Source organism: Porcisia hertigi, chromosome 33, assembly GCF_017918235.1.
Source record: "Porcisia hertigi strain C119 chromosome 33, whole genome shotgun sequence".
Classification (NCBI taxonomy): domain Eukaryota; phylum Euglenozoa; class Kinetoplastea; order Trypanosomatida; family Trypanosomatidae; genus Porcisia; species Porcisia hertigi.
In genome coordinates, this window is record NC_090592.1 from 679,861 (window position 1) to 696,874 (window position 17,014).

The 17,014-nt window shown below is 52.5% G+C and overlaps 6 protein-coding genes across 6 annotated transcripts; all 6 read left to right on the forward strand.

Annotated features, from left to right (window-relative positions):
- Positions 1-349: 349 nt before the first annotated feature.
- Positions 350-1,513, forward strand: JKF63_02175 (uncharacterized protein; the record flags this gene model as incomplete). Its single annotated transcript, XM_067898217.1, has 1 exon — positions 350-1,513. The coding sequence occupies one exon, from the start codon at positions 350-352 to the stop codon at positions 1,511-1,513; it is 1,164 nt and encodes a 387-aa protein (XP_067754374.1).
- A 1,917-nt stretch (positions 1,514-3,430) lies between these two features.
- Positions 3,431-4,126, forward strand: JKF63_02176 (uncharacterized protein; the record flags this gene model as incomplete). Its single annotated transcript, XM_067898218.1, has 1 exon — positions 3,431-4,126. One exon carries the CDS (start codon positions 3,431-3,433, stop codon positions 4,124-4,126), a length of 696 nt encoding a protein of 231 aa, XP_067754375.1.
- A 1,289-nt stretch (positions 4,127-5,415) lies between these two features.
- On the forward strand, positions 5,416-6,078 carry JKF63_02177 (uncharacterized protein; the record flags this gene model as incomplete). Its single annotated transcript, XM_067898219.1, has 1 exon — positions 5,416-6,078. The coding sequence occupies one exon, from the start codon at positions 5,416-5,418 to the stop codon at positions 6,076-6,078; it is 663 nt and encodes a 220-aa protein (XP_067754376.1).
- Positions 6,079-8,592: 2,514 nt separating this feature from the next.
- Positions 8,593-10,377, forward strand: JKF63_02178 (uncharacterized protein; the record flags this gene model as incomplete). Its single annotated transcript, XM_067898220.1, has 1 exon — positions 8,593-10,377. The coding sequence occupies one exon, from the start codon at positions 8,593-8,595 to the stop codon at positions 10,375-10,377; it is 1,785 nt and encodes a 594-aa protein (XP_067754377.1).
- A 1,000-nt stretch (positions 10,378-11,377) lies between these two features.
- On the forward strand, positions 11,378-12,361 carry JKF63_02179 (uncharacterized protein; the record flags this gene model as incomplete). The annotated part of the gene is made up of 1 exon (XM_067898221.1): positions 11,378-12,361. One exon carries the CDS (start codon positions 11,378-11,380, stop codon positions 12,359-12,361), a length of 984 nt encoding a protein of 327 aa, XP_067754378.1.
- Positions 12,362-13,692: 1,331 nt separating this feature from the next.
- On the forward strand, positions 13,693-15,537 carry JKF63_02180 (uncharacterized protein; the record flags this gene model as incomplete). Its single annotated transcript, XM_067898222.1, has 1 exon — positions 13,693-15,537. One exon carries the CDS (start codon positions 13,693-13,695, stop codon positions 15,535-15,537), a length of 1,845 nt encoding a protein of 614 aa, XP_067754379.1.
- Between the last annotated feature and the right edge of the window lie 1,477 nt (positions 15,538-17,014).

Sequence of the window (17,014 nt, forward strand, 5' to 3'; positions counted from 1 at the left end):
CGCCTTTTTTTTTTTGGTGGGGGGGTTGTCGTTCCACTCTCGCGACGGGAGATTGTCATATATATAATATTATATATATATAAGAGCCACAAGCGGAGCGGAAGGCGTGCAGGTCGAACTTACGCGAGTGTGTCTGTTCTGTCGTACGTTGGATTTGCAGAGAACATCACCACATCCAACAGGAAGAACAGAAAAACGTGGGGAGATTCCACATTGATGTGGATCCACATAGAAACCCAAAAGTAAGTCCAACACTGAGCAAGTAGCGCATATCAGCACCGACCCTTTCCCCTCCCAGTGGCCCCTCCACCGTGATTGGATTCGCTTCTGCGAAAACGCAGCTTCTAAGATGCGAACAACACGAATTGTCGAGTCGCCCGTGATTGCCGACGTCCATGAGGTGGCGTCACTCGACTCCGCGAAGTTACAAAGCGATCAGATGAGCCAATCGGACTTGACAGAGGTTTCTCTAGCCACATCCGGGCAGCGCCAAGGTGGCCTGGGCGGTAGCGTCAGCGGCGACAGCGACAGCGACAGCGACAGCGACAGCGACAGGGAACTCTACAGCGAAGACGAAAGCGAGGATAGCGACCACATCTTCGCAAAACCGGGCAGCGCTGCACTACCTGATTTCTTGAAAACTCCTCAAGGACACAACATAACAGGAAGCAGAAGCGTCACCGACTCTTCTCGATCTCTTCCCTCAGCCACACGATCAACGAGGCGAGGCGGCAATGACAACAGTACATCTGAGGCAAAAGGTACGACATTCCCATCGAGGAGCAGCATCCCCACCTCTTCCTCGAATAGCTCCAGCTTGAAACCATCTACAATTGGTAGCCAACTGAATTACTTTGTGAGAAATCTGCGCTACATCTACAAGACGATGGAGGAGGATCGGCTGCCGTGGATGACAGACTTTGCTGACATCCACAAGATGCGGCTGCCGCGCAGAGGGAGAGAGATAGCTGGGCGGCTCAACCTGAACATCCCTTATTACCATTCCAACTACAGAGAAATCTCCTACCTCATCACGATGCCGCTTCTTCTTGTGTACAACCTCCCTTTTTTCATCGTAACCCTCCTAACGGTGTCGATGGTCCACCACATTCGACTTCAAAAGAGGAGAATGCGCACGTACGGTAATGGTGTCGTGGTGCTGGGCCGACTGATCAGGTACCGAAAGCTGGGCCATGCGCTCTTGATTGCCGTGGCGATATTGTTGCTGTTCTTCGATGGATTGCAAACGCTTCTGTGGGTGCTCCTGCTAAACCTCTGCATCATTGTTCCCCATGCACTGATACGCAAGCCTACGTACTTTGACGATGAGGACCTCGAGAAGTGCCGACCAAAGCTGGGACAATATGCAATTTGTCTGGTTGTTCTCGTGCTCGCCTACCTCGAGGGGGACCCCTGTGACGACGAGGCAGCAGAAAATCGGCGTGTCGTGCAGCAGGAACGGAAGCGGATGGCGCAGGTAGTAACGAGCCATGAAACAAAGAATTCAAGCTAACTGTTCGAGTGATTCCCTCCGGCTGGGCCGTTGCAGCTCTTGGAAACATCGCAAAGAGGGGGAGTGAAGAGGAGATGCGGATGAACACAACGCTGACAGCGTCGTCGTTCTCCGTTTGTCCAGTAGGGGGGGGGGAGGGGATATGACCGCTGTGGATGAGGATGGGTACATCTGCGCGTGTATTCCTCCGCATTGTGGGCTCCCTTTGTGCTGTTTTTTTTTTTTTCTCCCGCCTTGATGAGGGTGTCGTCATGACACATTTTCTGCCTCAGCCTTGCATCTTGTGAGGTGACACTGGCGTACGTGTTCTTTTACGCGTTGTTCATTTTGCGCACATGCTTAGGCGACCTCTTCGTCGATCTTGGTGAGAAGACCATCGGTGCTACGTTGTTCAAATAAGTGTGCATGCCTGTGTGTGTTTGTGCGTCTGTGTGTCCCAGCGTCTTGAATCAACACAAACGATACCACCCGGGGGGGGGGTGTTCAAATCTGCTCTTCATCCGCTACTGTCTTGAGGGGAACATTCCTTCGGCCCCCATCCCCTCCCTGACAAACATAAGCCCTGCTCCTGGGACCCCCGCCCCCCCACCCCACCCCACCCCCCCATTTGCCAACGCCGTGTCGCTTCTTGTGGGGACAGGGTCAAGGACCTACGGCGTAGGGAACTCAGAGCGATGTATCGCTGCGAATACCGAGCGTCGAGTCATGGCTGGCGTTGTCCTGGAGCAACCCGCGACACTGCACACACTTGCGCCGTCCACGCGATGAGCAAAGCCTCAGCGTGATGCTAACCCATCTCACCCCCAGCCCGTGACCGACCGGGGTGGTGATGTGTGTGGAGCTCGACTCAAATAGGTCTCTGTGCAGCAAAGTGAAACCGGTTGTAGAAAAGAAAAAAAATATGTGCGCCTTATACGGAAAGCCTGCGTTTTTTGACGGTGAACAGGGGGACGACGAACTGTGGAAGACTCTCTCGGCTACTTCGTGCGTGGGTTGGCTTCATGGGGGAGGGGGGGATTAAAATAATGGCCTATGCTTGACTTCAACTTTATTCACCTTTTTATTATGTGCGCTTTGGCTACGTTTTATTCATCACCCTGTGCTTTATGCCTGAGATGCAGCGTTGCGACACCGAGGAGAGTATACACTTGATTCGTATTCTGGTTGTTCAGTGGAACCCAAACCTCCTCAACACTTCCATTCCTGGTTTTAGCTTCCATTTTTTTTTGAGCAAGTACCCCAGGTTACCTCATGACCACTTCCCCCTTTTCTAGTTGCCTACGCGGACCGTCTTCAGAGCAGGTACCGCGGAGCCGAACCCCACCCCACCCCTCTCCCCTCCCGCCCTCATAACCCCTCACCCTGCCAGGCATGAATATAGCAGTAAAAGCAATTCTGCAGATCTGCTCAGTACAGAAATACAACACAGTACATGCTCAGGTCTCTTTTTTTTTGCCTTACGGGTATGACTGAGATTTAAGTGCACGTAAAAAATCGCACGTCTCTCCCGAAGTCAGCTTCATCTCGAAGCGAGTATGTGGAGTAACCGAGGACCTCGGTGTAATTTGTATTTTCCCCTCCCCTGCGCCGGCATACGAACGGGGGGAAGTATCGATACAAAAGTACGCGCGCACACTACTCATATCTAGAAGTGTGTCTATATTTTCGTTTCTCCATCCACGTTTTCCTTTTCTCTATTGGTTCCGTTCATCTGCAGTGTTCACACTCTCCACTGTAGGCAAGCAGCATACATACCACATTTACATTACCACCCAGTTCAACATTCGGGGAAGCTTCTCTTTCAAGCGCCTCATCTCAGCCTCACGAGTCCACACTGTGAAGACATTTTTTTTTGTGCGTGTATGTGTATGTGTTCTTTTTTCTTACCTCTTCAATTTTATTTTTGACAAGCCCAGAATGCAAGACATGACAGAGAAAATGACGTTTGTGGATGGCGCAGCTATCAATACTTGTGCGGACGGGTCGACCAGCGCAGCAGCAGCAGACAATCATCCACTTGGCTACCCCCAGAGAGACGAGCCGTTGCCCAGCTATGTCTCAATCATCTCGTCCAACTCCTCCCTTCCTACAAAAGTGCAGCAGCTGTACCACGTGAGTCGTCAACGTGTGATGCGCAATTTCTCGGCCCTCCGCCCGTGGTCAGAGTTCTTCGACACCACGTTTTTCCACTCGCCATCTGGGGTGACGGACACCGTGAACCGCCTGAACCGCAACCTGCCTTACTTTTACGCGAACTACTTGGTGACGTCGCTTGTGTGCTCCTCCTACATTCTTCTCATCAACCTACCATTTGCGGTGTATGTTTTAATCACGACCGCATTGTATCTGCTCATCCGGAATCGCTCCGCAATGGTGGCCGCCCTCGCCGCTCAGGGTGCCTCAGAAGAAGAGCAGATGGTGTACTTTGGAGGTCATGCCTTTACTATAATGCAGCTGTACCTGATGCTCGGTGTGTTTGGTGTGATTGGCTTCTACCTCACCGGCGGAAGCTCCGTCATCTTCTGGCTCTTGCTAACGTCTCTCGGTGTGTCGATCGGCCATGCATCGTTGCGTCGTCCTCCCATCCAGGACTCAGACTTTGACTTTGCGTAATGGTAATTGAGGCAGCGATGTACATTTTTTTTTCTTCAATACAATAAAAATATATTTATATCAGAGTTTAGGGTGGCACTGCATGCGCACCCTACTCCCCAGATGCAAAGGGTAGGTCCTGCACACACCCCCCCCTTTCTCCACACACACACACACACACGAGAAGAAAGGAGGGTACAGGATCGCTAGAGAGATCGCTCTAGATATTTCGCGTTTGTGGCGCATCCGGTCCGAACGACAAAAAAAGCTGCTGGGAAACGGGAAGTATTTTTTTGTGATGTGGCACCTATCGCTTACCGTCCTCCCCCTCCCCCTCCCCCCCCCCCCCCCCCCCCGCGCGCGCGCTTCGCTCTCAGAAAACCGCTGGCCTTTTGATTCGCCTCTGCCTCTTTTAATGACCCCAAGTCAGTTTACATTTCGTGGATCTTCTTCAACTAAGCTCTCTGAGACACAAACAAGTACATGCGCCTGAGACGGTGTATCCGTTGTAGACTAGAGCTTCATGAGTGGTGTATATTGTTGTTATGTTGCCTGGTTGATCTTTCAGCGCGCTTTTTGCCTGATACGTCATTCCTTATTATCCCCCCTTGTTGTAAGGGGGGATAATAAGGAGTGATGCCCACACCGCATCCCCGTGGCTTCCCCCCTCTTTTTTAATTATGGGCTGTGTCTGCTCCACCCACCTCCTTCCACCTTTTCACCTCCCTCCCCCCCCCCCTAATTGTTGCTGCCATAGGATCCCTCCTGGACTCGGTGTCGATTTCATAAAAACTAGACTCGCACCAGGTGTCGATTTGTCGTGTGTCTCAAGTGTGTTTGCGTCTGTATGCGTGTGTATGTGTGATGCTTGTGTAGGTGGTTTTACTCAAAAAGGTGCGATCGACGGACATGCCATTTTTGCTTTCGTTTAGACCCGCGGGGAGCTCAAAAATCGGATTTAAAGTAGAAATTACACGGCTCTCTGTGCGTGCGTGTGAGACTCACATAAACAAACACATCTGCATGTCTTTTCAGGCAGAAAACTTGCGCCCCCCCTTTTTCCGCGCCCCTTCCCGCCATTGGGGGTGGCCTCATTGAGTGTTTCGACCCTCTGTACGCAGTGTTGCCGACTTTCTTCCCCCTCCCCTCTTCTCCCCCTCTTACACACACACACACACACACACACACGTTCCTTCCCATCTCGCCTGGATCTTCCCTGTATCCACACAAACTTGGCGTAGAAGTGCGGCCATCTATTAACTCCCTCCTCCTCCCCTCCCCTTCGCTGCTCACCTCTCTCCACTCCCCAGATGAATTTACTTTACCAAAAGAATTCGAACAATGCACCGGCGCAGAAGATTCTTGCAGCAGCGGCGTACATGGGCGTAGAGATCACCCCAGAACCATGCGATGTGGACAAGGCCAACACAGACGAGGACTTCCTCAACCTCTGCGACCCATGCGGTGAGTACCCGGTCCTCGAGCTAGACATGGGCTCTGGCGTGTGGATATTCGGCGCCAACGCGATTTTGCGCCATGTGGCGCGCATGGAGGATGGAAGTTCGGTGCATCCCTACGGTCGCACGCCGTTCGAGGCGAGTCAGGTCGACATGTGGATCGACTTTTCTAGCACGGAGATCGACGCGGCAAACATGCCGTACATACGTATGGCGTACGAAAATGCTACTAGTGACGTACCAGTGGACACCCTCGACAAGGTGAAGGCGGTCCTTGCTGGGTTGGAAGAAGTGTTGAGAGTGCGAACCTTCCTTGTCGGTGAACGCATGTCTATTGCCGATGTGGCCGTGGCTTTTTCTATCCATTGGGTTTACCGCTGCAACCACGAGCATGGCTACACCCTTGCCAAGGAGTACCGTGCCGTGTACCGCCACTACAACACGGTGATGCGTCATCCCAAGATTCACGCCGTGATGCGCAAAGAAGGCGCAGCGCTCGGACCTCTGCGCAATTAGTGACGGTGCTTCAGTCTCTCTCTTTTTTTTTTTTGGTGGGGCGCGCCTGCGCCTTGTCATTCCAGCGTTGTGGATGCAAAAGAAGAAGCAAAGAAATATAGGCACCTCAGAAACGCGCAAAGCGCCGGCTGGGAGATGCCCTAGTGTCCACATCCCCCCACCCACCCCACCCTACACTTATCGACCCCGCCCTCCGCGTGTACGGACACTCTGCGTACAGCTGTGTGTGTGTATGGTGGAGAAGAGGGAGGGGGGGACATTGTGGTATGTGCGTTTTTCTACTCTCAATTACATGCTATTATCGCCGTGTTGGCTCTAAACGGTGTTGTTTTGTTTTTTGTATTACTTTGTTGCTCGTCCGTTAAACATTTATGAATGCGTATGTTCACCCCTGGTGAAAAAAAAAAACGGCGCCTTTCGGTGATTTGTTTGCTTCTCTGTCTGTGTGTGTGTGTGTGTGTGTGTGTGTGTGTGTGTGTGTGTGTGTGTGTGTGTGTGTGTGTGTGTGTGTTTTGAACCTGACGTGTGTGACAGAGGGGGGGGGGCATGTTCGACACGGGCAATCAAACTGAAGCCGACGTGCAAAATACTTGGAAAAAAAAAAGAGGGTGCGCGGAAACACCACCCCTATACTCTCTATCTCTCTTCACCCCTCCCCCCCCTTCCATCACTGCATCAAAATTTTTTTGAGGTTGCTCTTCAATAAAGTGAACAAGAGCTGCTTCACGTTTGCGGGCTTCTTCCTTCGAAGCCGGCTCCGTGTGATCACGATCGCAGAACACACGTGCTCGGCGACGGTAGGGAATATGAGAACTGCATTCAAGTTCGCTCTCCAGTAGGAATCGGCATGCTATCGAGTAAAAAAAAATGAATTCGACCCTGCAGCCTCCCGTGTTTCTACATCTGCTCACTCTTCACTCGCCTCCTCCCTATCCTCCCCCCTCCACCGCCCATTTGCTTACACCGTACCTTTATGGTTTCTTCATTTTTTTGAGAGCGCATATCGTAACTCAACGTGAACACAGACACAAACACAGCCACTCTCCCCTCCCGTCCGCCCCATCATCTTCTACGCGGCGGCATGCATGTTATGCTTTATAACCCTATATACCTGCTCTTCTCAGCTGACTTTGTTCTAGCCACTACAAGCGTCCTTTCGCCACCCAAGCACAGGTGATTGCTCTTTGCGCGTGCAAACGTGAGAGGGGGTTGTGTCCTGCAGTGCTTCTGTGCTCGATCAAATTTTCCAGCGAAGTGTCCGTGGTCGCCTTTCTTTCCACTCTTTTTTTTTGTTTCGTTGTTTCGAGTGGGATACTTTCTTTTTTGCCCTGACCCCAACCCGCCCTAACTGTAAGTCCACTTCTCACGGAACTCCTCTTAGCCTATTGCCTGCCACAGTACTTGGTTTCTATTGTTGTTACACACACACTCTGGTCGTTGTTTCTTGACTTGCGCTGCGCGCTTGTTTTCCTCTTCCGCTTCGTGTCGCCTCCCTCCCCTCAAATTTTTAGGGGGGGAAGGTCTTCCCCTCCCTCTTCCTCCACTCTTTCTCTGTCCATCTTGATCGAGAGTGCCCCCCCCCTCCCCCCTCCCACTTCCCACTGCCCGCGTGCGTTCTCTCACTCTTCATTTGATATCGTGCCTACTCGGGGAAGTGTTTTCAACTCCCCTGGATGCTGCGTTGAAGCAGAATTTTTTGTTGTTGCTTGTGTGTGTGTGTGTGTGTGTGTGTTTTGGGAGGGGAGAGTGTTTTAGGTGAGGGGGGTCCTCTACCCGCTTTGGAGCTTTCGTTGTTGCTCTTCCAACTGTGATTAGAGATAACACGCTCACGCTCTTTGTCTGTTTCTGTTAGCTTTTTTTGATTTGGTTCCTGTGCTCTCTGGACCCCCCCCCTCTCTTTCATAAATATATTTTTACATCGCTTTCTTTGTGTTTCTACTTTTTATTGCGCTTCGTGTCCTCACTCTGGAGCTGCCCCGATAGACCAATTCTCCTTTGTTTCCTTTTTTTTCCTTCCCCTCTCTCAGAGTCTTCCTCGTCGTCCTCTCAATTTTGCTCTGTGCACCCATATTGATCGCATTGCACGTCCGACTGCCGTGGTTTCTTTTTTTCTTTTTTTATCGGGGGAGAGGAGAAGAGATCTGTCAGTGAAGTGAGCGCCCTATTCCCTGGCTTTCATTTGTTTTTTTCCTTTCAAAAGGAACACCTTTCCTTCCATTGCGCCTGGGCACACACACACGCACACGCACACCCCACGCACGTGCTCGTTACGCCATAGGGGGCGCTTCGGTCCAGTGCTGTGCGTGGCAACACACCGACGAGGTCCAATACACAACCCGCTGTCGCTTGTGCTGTTGAAACGAACGCGTTCTTCCTTTTCCCTTTTAACGGTGGCGAGAGAGAGGGAGGGGGGAGGAAGGTGCTGCTGCTGCTGCTCCTATACATCCCCAGCACGGATCCCCCTCACCCATTTCTCTCACACGGAGAGAGGAAAGCGACAAAAACAAAACCACCATGGCCAACGGCTTTGTGGTGCATGCATCGCTACTGGCGTTTAACTTCTTCACGAGCATCATTCAGTGCACCACGGGGTTTGGGGATGCCATCGTCCTACAGGTCCTCTGGTTCATTGCGACGGAGGTTGCACCACACATTTTTAACGAGACATCCCTCGGCGACAGCCCGGTGAAGGCCGCCACTCTCCTCATCTACTGTCGCGTCACCATCTTGACTCCGGCTCTCGCGTACCTCAGCTTCTGCGACGGCATCTTCTCACCTCAGTTGACCACCTTGATGGCCGTGCCGTCGACGTTGACCGCGCTGGTGGGCCTCTTCGTCTTCAGTAAAGCAAGTGGCGATCATCTCGAAATGGTTTTGGGGGTTTCTAGCCTCATCTTCGCCACTCTGTATGCGGCGCTTCTTGCTAGCAAGCATGAGCTGTGCAAGAGAATGGTGCAACGACTCCGCGGCAACAGTTGGAACAGCGCTCGACCCACACATCTGACACGCCTGGGGATCACTCCTGAGTCCACAAAAGCTGAGACGAATTTGAACCCCATCCACGGCAAACGCGTGCGAGGTAAAACAACGTTCCTGGCATCCTCAGCGAAGGTCGACAATACTGCTGGCATCACTTTTGTCAGCACGACGACGGAACCCCCCTTCACCTATCGTGAAGCTACGCCGCAGTTACTCGCAGACTCCGTCCGCAGCGCTTCCCAGCGACCCCTCACCCCGTCAGAGGTCCGGCCGACGAGCACGGGTCTAGTCGCGTGGTCGCGTATAACTTGCAACCCGACCGAGGATGATAAAATCAAAATCTCTACCAAAGTCAGCGCGTCCTGTGCGGCTGCCGTCTCGGGGATGATGGGCTCGCTCACAGGTGTTGCCGCACCGGCGCACATCATCTTCATAGCGTTTCTTGATGTACCGGCGTACGTGATGCATGTGAACCTTATTATGCAGTCCATCCCTAGCGCTGTTCTGCGCTTTATCTTTGCATGTTCGACTGCAGTGTTTAAGCTGGACATGGCGCCGCTTTTTTTCACGTCTGTTGTTGGTGGATATGCGGGACTGATGGCTGGTGTGCTCCTGGGCAGGGTGCTCGGTCCGGAGAGCCACAGTGTGTTTGTGCTAGCGCTGCTCTTACTCGTCTCTCTCGTCACCATAACTCATAGCGGGCCTATTCTGATCTCGCTGTCGGTTGGGTGCGCGATTGTCACAGCGGTGGCCGCAGTGAATGAGCGACAGAAGGCAGCCATCGAGGTGGGGGTGCGACAAGCAATGGAGGAAGAGTGGGAGGCACGCCGCGCAAAGGCAAACGTGCTGCCCGACAACATCGCCCTGCCGTCTCTTGTGCGCACTCCTGTCACTAACCTTTGCACTTCGCCGCTGATAAGGGCACGCCTTGGCGAGAGTGGAAACCGAGGTAGCGCCCACTCAACCACCTTGAGCGACCACAGGAGCAACCCCGCGCTCAGTTGTAGTGGACAGAGCTCCACTTGGGTACGGCGCGCCGACCTCATGAGGCCGCCGCCCCTGTGGGATGATCATGGCAATCCGATCCAGCAGCTGTTTCCAGCAACGGGGAGAAAGATGGACCCAGCACAGCCCCCTCCAGCGCCGTGTGTGTCGTCGGTAGCCATGCACATGTTGTCGGCAACGGAAACTGAAAAAACTGCTACGGTGACAACGTTGCCCTCCTCGGGGCAGCGTGACATGTGCACGGAAGAAGCGAAGCGATCGGCGCCGTCGCAAAGCGAAGAACTGCTGTACTGGTCACACTATGACTTGAGGTAAAATATGCACCATTACGCCAGCGCCGCGCCACCCCGTGTGAGAGAGAGAGAGCGCGCGCCTTGGCACATGTTTGCCTCCTAGATTCGTCTTCCCGAGTGTGTGCTCGTTTGGCCCAGTAATGAAGAACTCTACTCACCCCCACTGGTTCACGTGGCCACGTCGTGTCATTTCCCTGGAGAAGTATCTGCTGAGTGTTGCTATGAGCGTGTTGGCAGGGTGTGTGTGTGTGTGTGTGTCTTGGTAACGTAGGCAGAGAAGGGGGAAGCACGCCCCTCCCCCCCCCCTACAGGCTCCCAGGCAAATACACGAAGGCTCGAATAATAAAGGCGGGCGGCGGATGTATAAAAGCGACAACGTTCGTTCACTTTCCCTTCTTTGTTCGATTAGAAATCAGACCTGTCAAAAATAAATCTGATTCTGTGTTGCCATGGCTTGCGGCAGTCGTCAAATTGCAGCCTCACACCACCACCACCACCCCCCTTCCCCTCTTCCCCTCCCCCTCCTCCTCTACTTTTGCTTTAACGAAACAAGAGATGCAGGGTGAGTGTGGTGCGGTGGATATCCTACTCGTTAGGTCAGCTTGGGCACGATACTCTCGGCTTGGGTCACGGCAGCATCTTTGGTCTACCGACCCTCTCGCCCTGTAGCACTTGTCCCTCCACTCTGCATGCAAAAACGTGTATCATAAAGCCACGTGATGTCTTTTACCTGCACACTCGCGCAACGAACCCCGTAGCCCCCTCCCTCCACCCCCTGGTTTTGTGCTCTTCCAAGGCTGTGGTCTTGATTAGCCCATGCACATGCCCCATTCCTGCATCTGTGTGTGTGTCTGTGCACCCTCCCCTCCCCTGAACGTATTACCCCATTCCCTCTTCGCACTCCTTCAATCCACCGGCCCTCAACACATCTAACCTAAACCGCAACAGGAACACAGACACGCACAACTCCACATGCATCTTCCCTATCCTGACCCGACCCTCCCCTGCACGCTGTGGCTTTAATGAAGACGGACAAATGTGTATATGAGGCGGTGCAAACATTCCGAGAAGCACAAAATCTTCTTTCCACCATCTACACACATCTCTCTGCGCTGCAGAACATCATGACGCAGAAAAGCGTGCTGGCCGGAGCTGCACGCCGGCGTCAGCAGTGCTTTGCGAAGGCACTGCAGGCATCACATTTCCTTCGCATGGATGCGGACACAAAACAACTCACACCCCTGGAGGACACAGTTGCAGGCCCCACCTGCGTGCACACCACCTCTCCCGTAATGACATCCCCACTTGGTGTGTTGTCCGCGTTTTCTACCTCCACTATTCACCACCTTGTTGCCCAACACCAGCGAGACGAGGAGGATCTTCTCGGGGTCATCTCCCGCACCACACAGCAGTCCTGGCCGCAGAAAGTGGATAAACTTAAATCAAAGATTTTACAGCTTGAAAATGGGGGAAGCGTAGACGAAGCACCTTCACTCCCGCCAACGAGCGACACCGCAGCCGCCTCATCAAAGCCGGTGTCGTCGTCATCATACTTTGCCACAGCGTCAGAACTCTCTGTCTCGCTCTACGGCTTTGCAGCATGCCTTCTGAAAATGGGGAATGTGTTGCAGGAAACAATGCTGGCGCTCCGAAAGGATTCCAAGCTCTCTCTCGTGATGCACTCTCCCCCCGGTGCTGCCGCTCTATTGAACACCACTTCAACCGATATGGCAAGCCACCTTACCGCCATGATGGCTCGCGAAAGCAGGAGCACCGAAGGAATGTCATTGCTGCCAACGCATGACTCTGACTGGGAGTCCTTGACAGGAGCGGCACCAACCCCACTCCCCTTCGCAGGAAGAACAGATATCGCGGCAGCGCCGCTGCAGCCAATGCGACTTGCGGATGCAGTGGGGCAGCTCGAGTCCTTCTTGGAGGCAAAATGGAAAAGTTGCTGCGACAACTACCTCGCTCCCGAATCGAAAATGTTGCTCGAACTTGTTTAACCTCTCTGCATGAAGCTGTGTGCCTGCGCGTATGCTGTGTGCGTACTTGGGTGAAAATCCCCACCGTATGTGCTCTACACCCTACTGCAAAACTATATAAATATATATAAATATATTTACTCTCGCGCCAACCCAGTTAACGAACAGGCTTTGAGAGCGTGAGAAAACACCAAAACCATTGACAATTTTTCCGAGAAGTATCACAAACAAGAGACGCAAAAAACTTCATACGCATGCATGCACGTAGTCTCCCTCTATTCCCCCCCTCCCCTCCCCCTCCCAAACGTCTTCAAAGGGATCTAAGCTTTCCCAATAATTTCTACACGCACGCACACCCACGAAGACACTCTTCCCCCTCCGCCCCCTTCCCGTTTCCTCTACCCTCTAATAGCTGCAGTCGTTGTTCTGGGACGTTATCAAACACACACACACACACCAGAAGACCGGTAACCGGTCTTTCTCACGCGAGCGCACGTCTCATTTTGTCTTGTAATCTTCCGCCTCCGCCTCCCCCCCCCCTCACTTCACACCTCTGAGTCTATCTGAACAAATTCACTTTTGTTGTTTGTCCTCTTTTGTTTCTACTCTTCGCCCCTGTCGTCTCTTTCAGTGCTCCCATCACCTTGTACCGCACGGAAGAGGGGAGAACTCTTCTTTCCACTTTGTGTGTGCGCTCTCTAGCACGTGTTATTCCCTCTATCCCCTCCCTCTTTCGCTGATTCTTTTTGAGTCGGCTGTTGGGGTGTGGCGTGCCTTGCAGAGAGTGCTTGTCCTTGATATTTCAATTCGAAGCAATCTGTACAGTTTCTGTAGATTCACTTCCCACACAACCTTGACTTGACGCATTTGCTTTTCGTTTATCTTTTTGGCTCTTCTCCCCACCCCCCCCCACCCCCTCGCGTGGCTGTCTGCCTTGCGGAGTTTGAGTATACGCAGAATACACCGCAATTGGGTTTGTGAGCTGCGCATCTCTTCTTTCAACGCAAGCCAACGTTCTTTCTAGCCTTTTTTTTCGCGCTTTGCACCGGAGGTGTGTGTGTGTGTGTGTGTGTGTTGCGACAAAAACCTTCTGTAGCCTCTTCCCCTCCCAGTGAAGAATTTGAGCACAGCAAAAATTTTAAACGAAAGAAATCCACACTGCATATTTGCCCTGTTTCATAGATCAGCATCAAAAGAGGGTCCCCCCCCTCCCCCCCCCCCACACTAAACCACCTCTGCGCTCCGACCATTTTCCCCTGTTTTTGTTTTGTTTTTTTGCCTAGCAAAACAACAGTGCACTTATTCTTGCATCATCTTCATATCATTCCAATACTGACCAAACGTGTGTGACCATGGCGAGCGAACAGACGACCACATTCCTGGTATTCTTCACCTTGGCGGTGTTCAATTTTGCATCCAGTATCATTCAGAGTGTGGCAGGCATCGGCGATGCCCTTCTGATGCACGTTTTGTGGCTCCTCGCGTGCACCTTGTCCGACGACTTTAATAGAACCCCGCTCGGCAACTCGCCGGTGCGCGCGGTGGCGCTTATTATGTACATTCGACTGTTTTTTTTGTCCCCGCTGGTGGTGTACCTCGGTCTTAACGATAGTGTCTTCTCTATGCAAATGACGATCATGATGGCCGTGCCGAGCGCCATCCTAACGATGATTGGTGTCATTCTCTACACAAAACTCGATACGAGCTCCCTCGAGAAGATTCTCGGTTTTACTTGCTTCCTCTTTGCCTTAATGTACATGGGCATCATCGTGTACCGCGCCTGGCGCAAGAGGAGGCAGATGGAAGAGTTGAAAGCTCGAAATGTGAAGTTGGTCGTGGAGTTTGACGCCGTGGAAAAAGAGGCACGGCCAAACCGTATGACGAATTTGGCAGCCCTGCATGCCAATTTTATGCTGACTGTGTCGAACAACAGTCCTTCTTCTATGCGTCCTCCCCCACCTAGTGGCCAAGGCAGTTTCATGCTGAGAGCCCCAGACCCGAGCATACAAGGTGACTCGGTTGTGGGTATGCCAGGTAGCACGATCATCGCCGACGGCGTCTCAGCCCGCGGGAAGGACGCGCGGACTGGTCTGCCGGCGGATACAACGGACGCCTTCCTTAGTACCATCAGTGGCGAAGTGTTTGTGGCACACGAAACCCAGCTATCGTACGTGAATGAGGAAAACGTTCCGCCGCTGACGCCGTCCAAGATCTCACCCTCGCGCACGATGACCTTCACGCGCGTCCGCATTAACCGCAACATCGACGCAAACGGAAAGATCAAAATGAGTACAAAAATAGGCGCGGCCGTTGCGGCCTCACTTGCGGGTTTTATGGCGTCCCTCACCGGCGTCAATGCGCCGCCGCAGATTATCTTCATTCTCCTTTTTGATGCCCCCAACTACATTGTGCGCGTCAACCTCAGTGCCCAGTCCATCCCAGGCAACATCATCCGGTTTATCATGGCTGTCTGGAACGGCTCCTTCAACCAGGCCATGATACCGTTGATGATCGTCGTGGTCGTCTTCGGCTTCGCCGGTGTCTTTGTAGGCAACCACATCGGTCGATTACTCGGGCCGCAGAGTTTCAACGTCTTCGTTGTGTGTTTGCTGCTGCTCTGCTCACTTGCCATGGTGGGCGAGTGGCAGACCCTCCTGACAATCTGCACTATCCTGACTGGCATCATCACGGTTGGATGTGGCTACTTTGAGAACAAGAGCAATAAACCCATCATTGAAAGGCAACTGTTGTCCGAACTCAAGGTAGAAAAACGCATGTACAACTGCCTGGAGGAACTGAAGCGGAACAGCAGCAGCGTTGTGCAGCAGCCTCTACCGCCAACGTCAGCTTCCAACTTTCAGGAACATCTCCAGCGCCAAAATCGTCCCAAACCTCTCTGGGAGGGAATGAGCTTTGACAACGACGATGAGGGTGCCGGCGATGAGCGTGAGAAGAAGGTCAGGTCGTCGTCGTCGTCAGCAGCAGCAGCAGCAGCAGCAGCACTCGCAAATGAGGCTAAAAATGCGCCCTCACCCGCTTCAACTGCCCGCGATCCACGCAACGACAGAAACGATAACGAATCCCTCTCACTGAGACAAGCTTTGCTGGAAAACGATGAATCCATTGTGAGTGTCGTCGATGAGTGCGACCCACGGTGTCTATCGCCATCGCTGCGCAGCATGAACAGCACCGCGTAGAAAAGCACCAAGAGACGAAAGTGGAACCTCCAAGTGCTGATAGGGTAGCTCACTGTGGTGCCACGTACCGCATTTCTTTTTCCCGGTGTCCCTGCCGCTTTCAACTTTGGAATTATCCCCTCCCCTTTCCTTCGTCATAGCCACAGACCAGTGTCCACAAGCACGCCTCTTACACCTTTGCGTGACTGTCGTGCGAAGAATGGTGACGGCTTGAGGCTTCTGTGTGTATGTGTGTGTGTGTGTGTGTGTGTGTGTGATTCAAATTTTTCTTTATCCCATTACGTGAAGGAACGCGTTGGCGCTTCGGAGAAAAAAAAAAGAGGGAAAAGTATTGACTTTCTTTTTTCTCCCCCTCGTCTTCAAGCAGATATTTAAAAAAAAACAAAGAAGGGGGTAAAGGGGGAAGTGTATTGGAGTGTGGCAGGAACACACACACACACACACGCGCGTTTCAGCTCTACTATCGTAAAGCCCCTCCTCCTCCCTCCCCCCATGCACACGCTCTTCTGACGTACTTTGTTCCTGTCTCGTTTTACTGTTCTTGTGTTTTTTTGCTTGGTACTTTTCTTCAACGTTGACGGTGCCCAGCGTGCCTTTTCCAAGCTTCCTCAACTACGCTGCTCCGCATCGCCATATATATTTTTTTTCGATGCTCCTTTCTCTTTTTTTTAATGCGTGTCTAAACCCTCCCTCGTCGCTTCAACAGCGTCGGTGTCGCTTTGCGTCTCGCCTTCTCTTGCTCAGTGAATTTGGTCTCCCTCCTTTTTTCTCCCCATAAATTTGTAAACACACACACACACACACATATTTATGTATGTACATATATAAATATATATATATGTGTGTGTGTGTATCTTGCACAAGACAAAGCCGTGGCAAGTAAAACTGGGGAGTGAGCGGAAAAGGAAGGGCCTCGAGGTGGCTCGTTTGCTGTAGTGCTCATCACCCCATCTGCAACAACTCCTCCGGAGCCTTCTTCAATCAGCCAGTGGTTACCCCTACAGGTCGACCTCTTTTTTGGGGGGGGGCTCTGCTCTCGGGCGACTCATGCATCACCTGCGACATTGGATGTTGCGCGCCACTGAGACGCCTGTATAACACCCCTTCGTGTTTGCAGACACCCTTTTCTTGCTCTGTATTCTCTCTCTCGATCGTCTTTCTGTGCGGTTACAGTACAACGAGGATATAAAGTGAAATCTTCACGTCTGCCTCCTCTTCTCCCCCCCCACCGATTGTTGTTGTCCGCCATCGACACCAAAGATGAACACTCACGCATTCAGCTACCTTTGCCTATGGTGTGCAGCATGATCGTATCGACCTCGTCTTAGCAAGAGCAGGTCTGTGAGTGCTCAGGTGCATGAGGGGGGGGGGGAGGGGGGCGGCATCTGGAAGTCGAAGATGGCATTCTGTCTATAAGCCCTTCTCTCTCTGCTCTCCCCCCTCCATTCCTGAGTGTACAGTTGAAGTGTTCTGTTAT